Genomic DNA, 16,508 nt, shown 5'->3' with positions numbered 1-16,508 from the left:
TGGCTTGAAAAGAGAAGATGTATAATTTTTCTCATTACATAATTTTCGCATTACAATTATAATTACAGTACAGTGAATCAAAACTATTTTTGATTGAAGTTCATTCTTAACGCTGATGGTGTAAGCGTACGTTGGCCTGTCTTGTGTGCCGACACCGTGAGTTCGAGTCCCGCATATGACGGTGTGCGTATGAAACAAAAAAAAAAAAAACTTTTTGCATTTTGAATACGTAATTTCTGCACAACGTCGCCTCTTCTCAAGCCGAGAGGGGCGGAGTGTTGACGCTTACTTTGCGGGCTAAACTGTCAGCTGTCACCGCTCTATTTTGCGGTGCCACGGAGCCCATTCACCATAAAAATGCCAGGCTAGGTGAGTTTATAAAACTTGGACGGGTAAAACAGACACCCTCTCGAGTCTCTACTCTGCAAGAAAGTTCCTTCCTCTTGCATGGTAGAAGGTAAGAGCATTAGCCTTAGCATTAGCCTGCTAGCACAGATTTACTGCAGATTTTTTTTTCTGTTTGATGACGCGTCGCACGAGTTTGGGGTAACTAGATATTCTAAAGTTATCTGTCTGACTAAAATGTGTACTGTCATTTTTACAAGCACGTTACAAGTAAGTTTTCCCGAGGTGTTATTAGCTTGATGCTAATTCGTGTTGTACTGTTTTTGTACACAATCATTTGCTACCGTTACAAGGTACTTGTTGTTTTGCTTTCAGGGTTAGCAGTGAAATATTACCTCTGACAATTTCATTTTGTGGGGAGGGGGCGTTTCATACCTTTCTGAATACAGAAAGTTGTCAAGTTCAAACACTTGTGTCTCTCTTTCCATGACAGAAGCTGATAAAATAGCTCCATGTCCACACAACTTGAGACGTCATGTCTTTCCTGCTCATTTCCTTCCTCACAATCCTGTTTCTTGTCATTGTGTTGTCATGCATCATATTCCGGTAAGTGTTCCTCACTTTAGGAGCATCCAACTACTGGCTATCCTCGTTGAAACGATGTATTATTTCCACTTTCATTCTAAGATGGCTAGTCAACACTCTGGCAGTACGAGTCTTCCAGACAAAGCTGAATGCAGACTTGAAGATAAAATCAGTGGGACTGTTCTCAGTCCAAGGAGTCAGTATCCAGTTTCACCCGCTGCACACTGTGGTAAGTGACACACTGTCTAAGTGGGACATGATTGCAGCTTTTCCCATGTGGCCCTTATACTTATTTCTTCATGGCAGGAAATTGATAGGATATGGATTTCGAGCAAACTTCTGAATCAGGATTTACCGTAAGTAAAAACATTGTGTGTTTTGCCTGAACATATTGATATTATGTTGTGGTTCTTTAAGGCTTATTCGCAATTGTTCCCTGTGTTTATTGATGACAGACTCCTTACCCAATAGATATAAACAAAGTAATCAGAAATCATTCAGAGAATTAAATACAACTCCACAGTACATGCACAAACACATGACCTTGTGCAACATAGGCGTTTCATGTAAATATGATGGCGCCTCAAAAGTTATTATTCAAAACCACCCTGTTGCACAAAAGAAATACATAACCACCCGCGCACACGGGCACATACCTGTGTACAATGTGCCGTGCAATTACTATGATAAGATCGTGTTTGAACAATTTTTCATAACTGCCACCTGACATAATAAAAAAAGATAAACACACCATGAGGCATCCACTGAGTCTAAAAGTTGCAATAATCTAACTCTAGTCCTCCCTGCAATGTACAATACTGTATGTGTCCTATTGTTATTATGTGATTTCGCCCCTCACCAATTAAATATAATTGATATAAATAAGTAAATAAATAAAAAAATGGAGTGGAGTTTTTGTGTTCACTATGTTTTTTTTTTTTTTAAGGAAATACCTGGCATTGTGCGTGGGCGAGACAAGAGTTCGCTTCGACTTACAAGTTCCTCTCGGACCGCTAACGAAGAGGACGAGCCATGGGGAAAAAACGGGAACGGTTTCCATCAATGTCACAACACTTCGCTTACTATCACAAGTATGTACCAAAATACAGTGGAACTCATTTATCCATTTTGGGGTGAAAAACGGGGTATTCCCTGACTGGTTAGAGCACCAATGACCAAGCAAGCGTTCACACCAGTGGAAAATATTGCATCATCATTTTTAGAGATACAGAGACGGAAAGGAAGAGTCTCAGATGTTCAGAGACATTCAAAGTTGTAGTGCATTTCGGTGCAGCTTGAAATTTCACCCAAAAGCTGAATATCTAGAACTGGTGATGGACAGTACAGGACATACATAAGTAGCTCGAAAAAGCAACTCACTGCCCACACCATTCTCCGCAGCTGCTGTCCTTCCACATCAGCTCAGTCAACGTGATGGTCCTGAACATGGCGTTGTCCGAGTCGCTGTGGCACATGACCATCACGTCTGTCACGTTGTTGCTGGACCACCACAGTAAAAGGTGACTAACCACTTTCTGGTTGCATAAATGTGGTAAATTACTTTTTGCGAACAAACGTGTCGTTCCTTACAGGCTCGCATGGGACTTCTCGGTGGGACAATTAAGCAGCAAAGTTCTCAAAAGCAGCCAGCTGGTGAGTGTCCCATTACGGACTGAATTGTACGTCAGTATGCCTAATGTGGGATCCGATTTTGCAGGACATTTGTCTGGCAGAGGTGGCGTTCAACCTGCTGCTGTCGGGCGATGTGAGTCTCCCCGAGATGAGGCCTGGCTCGCTGTCGCTACGCGTCAGGACGCTGCTGGCTGAGCTGCACGAGGGCCTCTTCCTCAGCCCCGTACTGGTAACACAAAGGACGACTCAAGACCCGTCTGGTGAGCAATTGCAAGGTAAGTCATTCCACTGAACTAACAAGTTTACTTTCACAATGTTTCTATGATTCAAGGTGGCGGTCAGCAGAATAACTGGCGATTGGAGCGATCGTGTTGTAAACATTGCATAAGTGCAATTTTAACATGAATTTTTTGGGGTTGCCCAGAGTGTTTGGACGCGGAATTCATCAAAACGGAAGCTGTTGAACAATTTCACAGTGTCGTCCCGCGCAAGGCCAACGTGGAGTTTGACAACACAAATATAACCTTGTCCATGCACAGTCAAAAAAGGTGAGTCATGGTTTGATTTTGTGTTCCGAAATCTGGTATTGACACATACCCCCACTCACCCAAATTTTGCAGACACCTGAACTGGACGCTCAAGTCTTTAAAGCTTTGCTACACTCGTGACAGTGAGCAGCTTCCTCTGAAGAGCTTCACCCCCGAGCTGAGCTTTCCCCAGAGCAGCCTGGATCTCCTTCTGGAGGGTCAGTGTACATCTGGACTTCACATGAAGTGAATAGAGAGTTGCAAATAACATTTAATATTTTTTGGGCCAGATGGACTGCTTTTGTCACAAACCAGGCAAAGAATTCTGTGTGTAAACACACTGAAAACATCCCTGCAGGCAAGGACACTTTTTTGTTGTTGTCTGAGGAAAAACTAGAAAGATTTGCCACTTGAGTTTCTTTTTGCTGTAGGTCACTTCCATGGACATTTCTGGCTCTTTTGCTGTCAACACTTGCATCGTCCATTACCGTCACCATGAGTTCTCCCACTGGCTCAATCTTCTGCCAAGGGGACAGTTGATCCACAGAAAGGCGTCACGTCGGAAAAGGCAAGTGCTGATGGGAGGGGAACGACTACTGTAATTATTTCTTCTATAATAATATAATAATGATAAGCTATCTTTTTGTGTGTTTTATCCACAACCGCATCATTCTGTCTGTTGTGCGTAGTCCATTCGATTTTTTTCCCATCCTCCTCTTCCTCAGACGCCTGCCCCATCTGGACGCCCCTGTGATGATCTCTTCCTCTGTGTCCAACCTCAATGTGTCTGTGCAACTTGGAGACACCACACCTTTTACCCTTGGTTTCCTCTCTGCCAGTGCAGGTATTACAGTCTAATGTCATGGCGTGTTGTGGCAGTAAAGCAAAATATTTTATTTATATTTTATTTTCTCAATATTTTATTTACTACTTGTGTAAAAGTATAATTTATCCAGTATTGCTGTTTCAGTTGTATTTGATATATTTTTTTACTTGTGCTTTTGTATGTGCAGAACTACGACATCTTTTGGACTTTAAAGTGGACCAAGACAGCCTAGAGTCCCGCAACGTGCACCAGCGGGCCTCATTAAACTTGGACAGTTTCTGGTGGCGAGTGGGCCAAGGCTCTCATATCCAGCAAGCCCCACATCCTCCCGGCAAACACGTGTGGGGTGAAGCACTCATTCTCGACTCCCTCGATCTTCAGGTAGGAAAAATTCAATAAGGTCCAGTCATGATGCATTTATTTGGGTGTTGAATTAAGCATAACTGTCCTGTCAATCAAGGGGAGCTGGAATCGAGCCATCAGTGAGTTGAATGGCAGCACTCCATCCTTGAGTGTGGAGTCCAGCCTGAAGGGACTCCAAGTGGAACTGTCTGAGACCTGCGCGCTGTGTTTGTCTCGTCTGCTCTCTGTCATCTCCACTCCAGTTGGAGGCAGGCTGTCAGATGAGCCCTTAGTGCCTCCCACTACTGCTGATGTGGGACAACCCACCTCTTCCTTGCCTCTGTTGTTCAAACTGGACTTCCATTTGGAGGATGTCAACGTTTTCACGGTTTCCAATCTAGCAGGCAGGTTTGATTTTAAACAGCCTTAAAGAATTTGTCTCCTGTGAATTAATAATTAGGCCTACGTATTTACTGTCCATTTAGGAGCTCTGTCTTTAAGGATGGATTCCATCAGAGCGATGACCTCGGCCGAGAGCTCGCAGCTGTCTCTGCAGGGCGTTGGGTTCTCCGTCATTAAGACACTCACGGAAAACACTGAGACATGCTGTCCTTCTTCTCAGATTGATGAGCCCATTGTCAGTCTCACCGCCATGGCACTCTGCTATCACGTCAGCACCCACACATTGCAGGTAAATTTTTTAGATGGATGGGATCGGGTGTGATGGGAAATCCTAATGAGTCCTTAATGTGTTTTCCCGAACAGGTTCAGTGTGAAAATGGTCTGGCCGTGATATGGACACCCCCAGACCACATGTTTTTGTATCAGCACATGACTGAAGCATTGGATTGCTGCCATATGTTCAGCGGCGAACGAGAAGATCAGTGCCTAATCAGACCAGATGAAGGCAATCAAAGTAGTCTAAGTGTGCTGTTAGAACTGGGTGCAGCTCGCGTGACAGCTCATGTGGGCGAGCACAACTGCATTCTCCTCCACACCGAAACGCTGTCCCTCTCCAAGCACGCTGGCTCAGTGCACATGCGCACACCTTCAGTGGCGTTTAACTTTGACGGCCATGATATCATCACCTTCAATGGCTTGGATGTGGCGACGCACGGCGAGCTGCCAGAAGTGCAGCTGCACAGGAACAGTTTCCCCTCTTTCACCACGCCTCACAACCGCATCTGGGTTTTCACCTGTCCACTCCTTTCCGTGGAGTTCCCCTACCAGTACAACTTCTCCGACACCTTCGACAGGGCTATCAGCGTGCAGAAGTGGTTAAAGACCTTGCACCGCCCACCCGGCTCGACCTCCTCCACTCAGCTGTGTCCACCACCAGACCTCGTTTTCAAAATCAATCAGTTTTCCTTCGTCTTCCTGGACGACATCTTTGAGATCAAACTGCGTGACAATTACGAGCTGATGAAGGACGAGAGCAAAGAGAGCGCCAAGCGTCTGCAGCTGCTGGACAAGAAGGTAGCCGACCTACGCAAGCAGCACGGCGAGCTTCTGCCGGCCAGAAAGATTGAGGAGCTGTACAGCTCGCTGGAGAAGAAACACATTGAGATCTACATTCAGCGCTCACGACGACTCTACGCCAACACCCCCATGAGGAAGTCACTGCTGACATGGACGGTGTCCGACCTGGAGCTGGTTGTCCTGGCTGACCAGTCGCTTCACGGTCCAGAACGTGTGAAAGAACAGCTGAGGGACATCGACAGGATCAGCCCCTTCCCCAGAGAGGGACTCCACTTGGTTGTCCAGTGGTGCCGCGTTGTTAAGTTCAAACTGACTTCATTTTTGGGTTCGTTTCCAGAGGTTGAAAAAAAAACACACACAGTCTTTATATTTTAAAAGTCCCATACACTTGTGATAAAAAAGACTGGTAAAAGTAGTACTAATACAGATTTTATATTCAAGTGAAAGTTAAAAGTGAAGACTCTGAAATCACTCCTTGACTACCTTTCTCTGACTTGAGGTGTTTTTTAAATTGTGCCCATCTTTGTGGAGGTTGAAAAGAGTAAAAAGCCTACTTTTACAAAAAAGGAGTAGAAAGTACATTTATCTGAAAAAAAAAATACTCAAGTAACAAGTTGAAAGAATATATCTACTTAAGTGAAGTAAAAAAAAAAATTCTTTATTACGTCCCACCATTTATAGTTTGACAAAATCTCAATGAATAATTACTTAGTCTATGTCTCATAGTTAAATTTGTTTGTCTGTTCAGTGAGAATTCGGGACTACCCACGCTACCTGTTTGAGATCCGGGACTGGTCGCTGTCAGGACGCCTTATCGGTACTGAGCAGGACGGACAGGTCAGAGCTCACCGGAAAGAAACGGTTTCGCTAGGCCTGCCATGGGGAGATGTGACGGTGCACAGGAACATGCCACCCCTAAAGTTCTACTACGACTTCAAATGTGAGTTCCTGTGGTTTCACCATGTCCCCCATATTGGGGCTAACTTCAGTACAGTACACACATAACCAAATCGTAGCATTTTTCCTCCTTTTGGCAATCGGGCTAAATTTTTACAAATCACTAAATGAGTGTACCAGCTTTACAGAAGACTGAATTTGCTGTGGTCTCATTATTTATATGCAGCCAACATTTGCCTCTACACCATCGTCTGGGGGCCGTGTTGGGACCCGGCGTGGACCCTGATCGGCCAGTCGGTTGACCTGCTCACCAAACTGACGGCAGATCCCTCACCTCTTCTCGCCTGGTGGGACAAAAGTCGCCTTTTGCTACATGGACGCTTTGTAATGGACATTGAACAGGCCAATCTTCACCAGCTTGCCACAGAGGTAAAACTCCAGCGTATATCATTCATTGTTAAATATCCAGATGTCAACAACATTTTAACAAAATATCTTTCCTTCCATCCTTTTACCCGGTCTAATATAAGAACTTTGCATTGATACAGGACCCTTACAACACCACAGAGAACTTGCACTGGGAATGGAGCAAGCTCAACTTTGACTGGAACCCCGGCCAGTTTGTGTTTAAAGGAGATTTAAATGTCAATGTCAGGACGGCATCAAAGTGAGTATGTTTAGTTTGAATCAATCTTTAATTTCTTACTTTAAAACAGAGCCCAGATATCATAACGAAAGCTTTCGGGCATTATTTTCCCAAAATACACAAGTTAAAGAAATATTTCTCTTTTGCTTACCTCCACTTCTCGCCCTGGTTGTGTACTTAACATTGCCAACCTAGTCACTTTGAACTAAATATAGTGATTTCGTACTATTTTTAACAATTTCGACACTAAATTTAACATCTTTGATTCCATATCTAACTACTTTTCAGATTACTATAAAGGACTCTTGGAAAAAAAAAGAACAGAAGAATAAAGTGTGTGCGCGCGTGTGTGTGTGTGCGTGCGTGCGTGCTTGATATAACTTTCTTTCTTCTTTTTCCATCTTAGGTATGATGACATCTGCTTTCTCCACCTTCCCAATTTGTGCATGACTCTCGACCTACAGTGGCTCTGCCATGGCAACCCTCACGATCACCATGCCGTCACACTTTGCTCGACAGAGAACGTTGCGAGTGTGACCTCGGGACAGCCGCATGACTCTTACAGGGCATTTCGCTCGGAGAATCTCAACTTGTCTATCACAATGGACCTTAACCAGCACTGTGGCTCTGGTGAGAGTGAGTGTTTGTGTACGTGCATGTGTGTGAGTGCCATATGAAAAGCTTCCGTTTTGCATTCTTTTCCAGAATCATCCCAGCCGAGAATCTTGCTGTACAGCAGCACTCTGCGCTGGATGCAGAACTTCTGGGCCACCTGGACCGGTGTGTCTCGGCCCATATGCAGAGGAAAGCTCTTTCATAGCCTCAAACCCGTGCGAAGGAAGCTGGGTCAGCATTACAAGCAGATGTCCTACACAGCTGCCTTCCCACAATTACAAGTACATGTTGCCTCTCCTCATTGGATTATGTATGCAGTCATGTCATCTGTGCTATAGTTGTCCTTGGGTGCAGTATTGTGTCATATGGCATTGGATTTGTGTGTTCTTCAGGTTCACTACTGGGCATCCTTTGCCCAGCAAAGAGGTATTCAAGTGGAGTGTAAAAAGGGCCACGTCTTCACTCGAGGGGCTCAAAGACTAATTCCGCAGGGTATTTTTATTTCCTTTCAAAATGAATGTTTAGTATGTTTTATTATTTTTTTTATTTGATGCAACTCTCTTTTATATCATGCATGTCTGCTCAAACAGCTGGCACTGTCATGAGGAGGCTGATCTCGGAATGGAATGTGACTCAGATGGTGAGTGAGTTGTCGCAGGTGACTGTGCACCTGATGGCCTCCACATGGGACGAGACGGCCGACCACCAGATTAACGCTCAGGTGAACAAGACCCACCTGCTCAGCCTGTCCTCCCTGAGCTACCAGCGACAGAGCAACCGTGTGGAAGAGGTGATGCTGTACATCTACAAGCATCAATCTTGCTGTGGTGTTTTTGTGTAATGTGTTCTTTTGTTCTTGACAGGAAGTGAACCCAAAGGATGAGACCAACGCGACGTACACTCACAAGCTGCGCCTTGTGGACCTGCGTGCCTCCTGGACCACCACCAATAGGAACATAGCATTTGGGCTGTATGACGGCTACAAAAAAGCCTCAGTCCTGAAGAGAAACCTCTCCACGGAAGCGCTGAAGGGCCTGCGAATTGACACGCAGCTACAGGCCAAGAAGCTGAAGCGCTCACCTTCAAACTATTCACCCACCACTGCGCCCACCACACCTGTTGTGTCCACACTAAGTCGAGCTGAGAAAAGTCCACATGAGGGTGAGGACTTTACTTCATTTAAAAAAAAAAAAAATACAGTGTACAACATACCAAATCATATCATTATGTGATTGAATGTGATAGAATCCATAGAAATAAACTCCAAATAAATCCACAGTCAAAATAAATTCTCTGTCAAGCATAACATATTGATGCAAACACTCCACTCTGCAGCTCTTTTTGTTGAACCACTATTGAGTACAGTGGAAATAAGCATAACAACGGGAATAATCCACAAAGTCAGGGAAAGTCGCAGTAATTCTTCTTCTTTTGCTCCTTCTCACTATAGGAACATCCATGCTCCAGAAGCTTATTGAAGAAACAGACAAGTTTGTGGTGTTTTCCGAAGAGGACTCGGGCGTCAGTGACCAGCTGTGCGGCATCGCAGCCTGTCAGACTGATGACGTCTACAACCGAAACTGGTTTATTGAGTTGGTCAACTGCCAGGTACACTACCTTCAAAACCATGCTGAGAGCTTAATTTAATAAGATCCCAAATAGCAGTCTCCAAATTGAATGTTCACTCAAACAGTGAGACCTCTGTGTTTAAAAGAGGCTTTTGCTACCTTTGATGCTTTTCATCATGGAAAATTTAGAAGAGTGCCGCAAAGGAAAAATTGAGTTTAAAGTGATCACACTGAATGTGCTATATAAATCTGTTTGCATGTACTTTTCCCGGAGTTGTAAAAAATCAAATGTGCCACTCGCAGATGATGCTGCGTGGGACAGAGACAGCCGGCTGCGTGCTGGTGTCTGCAGCCAAGGCCCAATTGCTGCAGTGTGAGCACCACCCGGCCTGGTACAATGACACATTGAAGCAAAAGACCACCTGGACCTGCCTGCTGGATGGCATGCAGTACTTTGCCACCATGGAGCCCAACCCATCGGAGCAGGAGGACTGGCAGCTGTGGTTGGAGGTGGGCTAAATTCTTGCTGAGTATTGAGACTTTGGAGGTCGCTCTGTTTTAAATGTTGCTTCTCTCATTTCCAGAGGTGCTTTCAAAATTCACTATTTGATTTCATCAGATTTTAACAGCTCCCAGGGATCGTTCAAAGACGGACTCATTGTAGAAATTTCATGCAGTTGATAAAAAAGAAGTGTCCCATATAGCTTTTTGCGACTTTGTGTTCAGGTAAAAAACATTGAGGAGCATCGGCAGCGGAATCTTGACTCGGTGCTGGAGCTGATGGAAAGTGGCCAGGCCGTGGGTGGAATGGTGAGCACCACTACAGGTATGACTGATGACACACAGACTTCTCTCACTTGGAAGTGAAAAGCAAATGATGCAAAAAGCACTGAAACACTGAAAACAGAGACAAATTAAGTTCACCTGTAAATGTTATAGTATGTTTTAGAGTGATCTTGCAATTCATCTGACGACTGACTTTTTTTCTGAGGAGCTTATAAACCCGATTCAACCAACAAGATGTGCGACCTTTGTATGTGTGGGCACAGACTGGAACCAGCCGGCGCAGGTGAACGAGGCCCAGCAGGTCCAGCGCATCATCTCCCGCTGCAGTTGCCGAATGCACTACATCAGTTACAGTCACGACATCAACCCGGAGCTCGCCACACAGATTAAACCACCTGAGCTGAGAAACCACCATGAGAAGGAAGACCTGCTGAAGAAGCAGGCTGGTGTGTATGGTTCCCATACAGATTTTGCTATTTTAGCATCAATTTACTCCCGATTTAATAATTTCCAAGGTGCTGTGGACACATTCACCCTCATTCATCACGACCTGGAAATATCCACCAACCCCATTCAATATGCCATGATTCTGGACATCGTGAACAACCTCTTGCTCCATGTGGAGCCAAGACGCAAGGTGGGGCAGTACGAGAGCAGCTGCTCCTATCCATGTTTTTCTTGGCTGATGGTGTTTTTTTGCCTTCCTTCAATGTTCCCCCTGCAGGAGCACAGTGAGAAGAAGCAGCGTGTGCGCTTCCAGTTGGAGATCTCTAGTAACCCCGAGGAGCAGCGAAGCAGCATCTTGCATCTCCAGGAGGCGGTTAGGCAGCACCTGGCCCAGATAAGACGCCTGGAAAAGCAGATTTACTCCAACATTAGGGTGAGTTGTACATTGTTGCCTTGCACTTTGCAAGGGTTCTAGCAAGGGTCATTATCCAACATTAATATTGACACATACTGGAGTTATCCATTCAGTAGCAAGGCACCCTACATAGAAAATAGTAAAAAGGTGAGAATGTTGCCTCATATGTTTAATTGGGGGAAAGTGGCACCCCAAGGTGAACAGAAACAATTTTGTTTAGTTTTTTTGTAAGATTAGGAATGTATGTATTTTATTTGTCACTAGGAACAAGTGTAATTTTTTTGTGTTACGTTGGACAGTATTAAAAAATGCAAAATGGTGTCAATTCTAAAGCTATCCATAAATCTAACTCCATCCCTGTCTTATTCTTTCTTGATTGATCACCAATTCCAAGGCACAACCCGAGGAGTTGAGTATTGACGAGCTGAACGAGATCAATACGCAACTGCAGAACCAGCTCAACCAGGAGAAAAATGACATGCAGATGAAGAGCGAGGAGCTTAACATCCTCATCAGGTTCTCACCACATCTGTGCCGATTCAGTGATCTTGGTCTACTCTAAATCAAGGGCGGGCTAAGTAATGCACATGGGCTACTTGTGCTTAATATCCCATTTCTTCTCAGGTGCTTTAAGGACTTCCAACTGCAGCGGGCCAACAAGCTAGAGCTGCGCAAGCCGCCGGAGGACGTGAGCGTGGCAAGGAGGACCGAGATCTATTTTGCTCAGGCACGCTGGTGTCTGACGGAAGAGGATGGCCAGTTGGGAATCGCTGAACTGGAGCTGCAGAGGTTCATGTACAGTAAGGTGAGGGACGACAAGGGCTGGGCCTAAAATAAAATCTTCATTTCTTGACCTTGTAGTCTTTTTATGTAGCTTTTTAGGAGAAAAAGCTGTAGGAAAAGTCACTCAATGTAGCAGCCAAATTGTTTAGTTGGCAACACTGACTCTTACACTAAATAAGAAATAGTTCTGACAAATAACACCAAATGAATCAGTAGAACGGAATAATTGCCAGGCCAAGGAAAAACAATGCTGGTCTTTCAGCTGGGCTTCTGGAGTTGACTCATTCTTTCCCCAAACAGCTCAACAAGTCTGACGACACAGCAGAGCATCTGCTGGAGTTGGGATGGTTCACCATGAACAACCTGCTGCCCAATGCAGCCTACAAGGTAATGTCTATCAAGTCCACTAAATGCTCATCATAAGCATCAAACTGCCAGGTGTAGCCTTGGGTCTTTGCAAAAAAAAAAAAAAAAAAGCCATTTCTAAAAGTGTATATTATTACTGAAGATCAAATTTTTTATTTAAACAAAATGCAGGATTATTTTCTGTTTTACTTTTTTTTTTTAAATACGTTTTAATTTTTTAAAGATTACTTAAAGATTATTTGCAGATAAAGTATGTATTGATTTTTCACCTTTTTTCTTAAAAATCTTCAATTTTTTAGTTCCAGAGGTAGAATTGTGAGGATGCCCTTGGAGAAATTTCTCCCATATAATTGGTCCCTGCAATCAAAAAGTTTGAGCATTTATGTTATTCTATCACCATTTACTAAATTGATAAAGTGGAAAATGCTTTTTAAATTGTCTACATTGTCTGCCTGGTTTCCCGCATGCAGCGTGTGAGGGTACGTATGCACATCGCTGTTGGTCTGTTGATGCCATCGTATTTGTCCACATGACATCGCCCACTGTTCCATGAGTTCTCCATTCACGAACAGCATCATCCAGCCTAATTTATTACAATGTGTCTTAAAAGCATGAGGCCATTAGTGAATTAAAGTCTTCGTGTTTATTTCTATTGTGAAAAGTTGCAGATATTACGATTGACTAGAGAGATGAATGATGCACTTATCCATGAAATGTTCATGTGGACATTTTTTGATCCTATGGATTATTTCTTGTGTTAATCTCTATTGTGCAAGGTGATCATCCTGAATAACTGGCGAGAGGCGCGATTGCATGAGTCATCCTTTATTGCATGTGCTCGTGCGTGACAAGAGCGCATTATTTGACTGATTATTGGCATTTCTTTATATCTGTAAGTTTTATTACCATTGTACATTGTGGCAGTATCATTAAGCATGATGCATATATTGCATGCATGTGCCAGGATGGGAACTTTTATTTTAATTTATTGGTTATTTATCATTGTTGTTCTATTGTGCAGGGTTAAAATTTTCATAAATAAGTGGCACGAAGAGCATTAACAACATTGATTATTTGACATTCACCTTGCGCCATATGTTTCCAAAAGAACAATTGACATTGTGGATCATTTTGAGTCATTGCATTTGAATTATGCAAATTGACTGATATCATGAAAAACTGATAATGCAACAGAACACTCGCACTAACCAAATGTATTAGACTTTATTTGTCAAATAGGCCCAAGGACAGTGAAGTGAATATGTCCAAAAGGATAGAGTGCAGAAGGATTTTTTTTTCATGACACCTCTTTCAATAGGTGGTGCTTCGCCCTCAGAGCCCCTGTCAGTCAGGACGTCAGTTTGCCTTGCGCATTTTCAGCAAGGTGCGCCCCCCGGTGGGCGGGATCTCTGTCAAGGAGCACTTTGAGGTGAAGAAAGTCACACATTCCTCGTCATCATCACAGCCCCCACACTGACAATAAAAAAAAAAACAATCTCATGTTTTCAGGTAAATGTGGTGCCTCTCACCATCCAGCTCATGTACCACTTCTTCAAGAGAATGATGGGATTCTTCTTCCCCGGGAGGAATGTTGAAGAAGAGGAGGTAGCAGACGAAGAAGACAAGTTCCGACTGGTTACCACAGGTATGTTTTTGCATTTGTGTCTTGTGTATTTTGTAATTTCACACTCATTCCTGATGTGGAGGTGGAACTGACATTAGCCCTGACTTCAGCTTTCGGGTAACAGAGCTCGGTCTGCAGATTTAAAGGAGAAACACAGATGGATAAAAGTCCTTGAGTTGACAAAAAGTCATTTAAAAGCTTTATTCTAGTCAACCTGAATTTAGCAGTTAGACAAATCAGTTTGGAATCATTCATTTGGAAAATAATATTATATACTTGCTTAAATTGTACAGGAGAGCGTAATCCATCAATCTCTGATTACACTTTATAATGTCAAAGAGCACGGGGTTACTGATTTTATATTTGGTTAAGTAAAAAAAAAATAATGTAGATGAAATAATGATAATAATGATAATAATTTTCATTCGTTCTATCTCTACGCCCCACATTGCAGGCATCCCCGTGAAGAGTCGTCAGTCTTCCGAGGACACCATGGGTGCGATGGGCCCCAGTAAAGGCGTTGCCCAAGGAATGAACCGCAGCACCGGCGTCAGGAGGTCGTTCAGAAAACCTCTTGAGGTATTGATACTTGCAGTTGACCATGTTAGGGTTAGATACAAAATATTGTAATTGTGCTCTGTGTACTTTCCTTCACCAGCATCCTGTTGATGACATCGACAAGATGAAGGAGCGAGCGGCCATGAACAACTCCTTCATTTACATCAAAATTCCTCAAGTGCCGCTCTGTGTTAGCTATAAGGTGACTAATGTTGACAAGATGTAATAATCATCTTTGAGCTGATTGATTGTATGAAACTGATTGATTCGTTAATTTAATCTTGAAGTAACTGAGGTGAATTGATTGTAGCACTGGGTGACTTTGATCAACTCACAGAGGAACTGGAGTTCATTTGATCTCAAGTTGGTGCTGTAAATGTTTATTGTGGCAAACAAGTTGAATGTAACTAGAAGTCACAGGACCGGCAAAACTATGAAAAAAAAAAAAGGTGTGATTTGGAGTTTCAAAAATAGTGTGTGCATGCGTGCGTGAGCGATCAATTTAATTGCAGAATTAATCAACCAAGGAAATGTGCAGTGAGCATGAGTGTACTATAAGTGATGATCTTCCTCAGGGAGAAAAAAGCAGCGTGGACTGGAAGGACCTCAACCTGGTGTTGCCATGCTTGGAGTACCACAACAACACCTGGACGTGGTTGGACTTCGCCATGGCTGTGAAGCGAGACAGCCGCAAGGCTCTGGTTGCACAAGTATGGCAAACTACCAAAAACGCATACAATCATGATAATCTAGATCCAGATCTGTACAAAGTCCTCTTGAAAAAAAGTTGCTTGTAGCAAGTCAGTTGGAAAATGACAAGAAAAACAAACAGCTACTTTCTAGAATAAAACTAGCAGCACTGTTATAACTTTGCAAGTCATGGGATACTGTATGGTCGCTAACGGGTGTGTGGCTAACTAGCACAAGAAGCTAACATGCTGATTAATATCTTAAATCAGTTGGAAATCTGAGATTTTGTTTAAAATACATATCACCAAGTTTTACTGGACACTGGAGCATTTTCTCAACATATTCTCAACAATGCTCCCCAATCTTCTTCCTGCATATCAGATGATCAAGGAGAAGCTGCGCCTGAAGCCGGCCGCCGGTGGCGCTGACCCACGTGGCAAGACGTTTGACGGCAAGGCCGACTCGGGCCTGCAGCAGCAGGAAGAGGACGAAAAGGCCCGGCTGCTCATTGGACTCAGCGCCGCCGACAAGTGTTCCGGCAAAAAGAGCATCTTCAGCCGACGCAAGTGAGTTGGAGGGCCACACTAATTTTCAGAGGCATTGTTTTGTGTCGTTGTATTATGTGATCCTGCTGATATTCACATTGCAAAAAGCAAAGCCCTCGGGTGCCTGTTGATTATAAATATGACCAAACGCTAACTAAGCATTGTCACTGCATTTCAGCCAATAAGCACAATTGCTTGTTAAACACATTCTGAGCACTTCCTGCTGGTTCAGGAACACGTGTGAAAACCTCGCCTATGTCGTCTGCTGTAAGAGTTGCATTAATACAAGATAAAAAAAATATGACAGTTTATTAAAAATGGATGCATCTCAATAAATTAAGACGGTGTTTCCCCTACTTTTGAGTTATTTTACAAAAAGAAGTCTTTGGCACACCACCAAGCAAAAATATCCTAAAAAGTGCGTACACGCATGACATGCAATTTTGAGAAGGTTTTATCATCAAAGGCAGTTATGTGTTTGTTTGACATACAGCTAACGACTGATAGTCATTCATGATTATAGAGTCTTGCTGCAAAAATTTATACCCACTCACAAGTGATTGTTTTTGCCTATTGATGCCACAAAATGGTAGTCAAGCAACATGTTTATGTTGGACACACGATAACTTTAGCCCACCTTGCCCACAAAAAAGTAGTTTTTCTGAGAATAATAAAGGAGTCCCTTAAAAGAAAAATATGGTACAGCCAGTATGTAGGGGATTCTGTTTATTCTGATTTATTGAGATGCAGACTGCTTTTTTACTTTCTTTTATATAATAAAGTAATTTGAATAAAGTATTTGTTTCTGATGTTTGTATTTATATACAATCCC

General features: G+C 43.3%; 1 protein-coding gene across 3 annotated transcripts; it reads left to right on the top strand.

Annotated features, from left to right (window-relative positions):
• The first annotated feature begins 28 nt into the window (after positions 1–28).
• On the top strand, positions 29–16,474 carry bltp2 (bridge-like lipid transfer protein family member 2). Of its 3 annotated transcripts, none has more exons than XM_088380419.1 (40): positions 29–369; positions 839–951; positions 1,033–1,159; positions 1,237–1,286; positions 1,877–2,021; positions 2,332–2,450; positions 2,523–2,583; positions 2,648–2,837; positions 2,987–3,110; positions 3,183–3,307; positions 3,380–3,447; positions 3,521–3,657; positions 3,779–3,933; positions 4,103–4,296; positions 4,376–4,661; positions 4,743–4,948; positions 5,023–6,061; positions 6,485–6,676; positions 6,860–7,062; positions 7,182–7,300; positions 7,686–7,909; positions 7,985–8,175; positions 8,287–8,386; positions 8,485–8,684; positions 8,758–9,055; positions 9,345–9,502; positions 9,766–9,972; positions 10,189–10,288; positions 10,512–10,694; positions 10,764–10,885; positions 10,973–11,128; positions 11,505–11,626; positions 11,735–11,915; positions 12,194–12,280; positions 13,578–13,688; positions 13,769–13,904; positions 14,338–14,462; positions 14,542–14,643; positions 15,017–15,151; positions 15,513–16,474. In XM_088380419.1, exons 2-40 carry the CDS (start codon positions 881–883, stop codon positions 15,699–15,701), a joined length of 6,738 nt encoding a protein of 2,245 aa, XP_088236545.1. In that variant the 5' UTR covers positions 29–369; positions 839–880; the 3' UTR covers positions 15,702–16,474. The 3 variants fall into 3 exon arrangements, with proteins under 3 accessions (XP_088236545.1, XP_088236546.1, XP_088236544.1); XM_088380420.1 differs by having other exon boundaries at positions 29–457; positions 3,815–3,933; XM_088380418.1 differs by having other exon boundaries at positions 29–457.
• Positions 16,475–16,508: the final 34 nt, after the last annotated feature.

Source organism: Syngnathus floridae, chromosome 7, assembly GCF_059516105.1.
Source record: "Syngnathus floridae isolate MCC-2025c chromosome 7, RoL_Sflo_1.0, whole genome shotgun sequence".
NCBI lineage: Eukaryota > Metazoa > Chordata > Actinopteri > Syngnathiformes > Syngnathidae > Syngnathus > Syngnathus floridae.
The sequence above is the reverse complement of the archived record's forward strand: the minus strand, read 5'-3'. Positions and strand labels throughout refer to the sequence as shown.

Bases quoted from the DNA above. Each gene is read 5' to 3' on its own strand.
- bltp2 (XM_088380419.1), top strand. From the start codon at position 881: ATGTCTTTCCTGCTCATTTCCTTCCTCACAATCCTGTTTCTTGTCATT. The intron at 14,644-15,016 runs GTGACTAATGTT...GATCTTCCTCAG, and splicing joins CGCTCTGTGTTAGCTATAAG to GGAGAAAAAAGCAGCGTGGA. The intron at 15,152-15,512 runs GTATGGCAAACT...CCTGCATATCAG, and splicing joins GCAAGGCTCTGGTTGCACAA to ATGATCAAGGAGAAGCTGCG.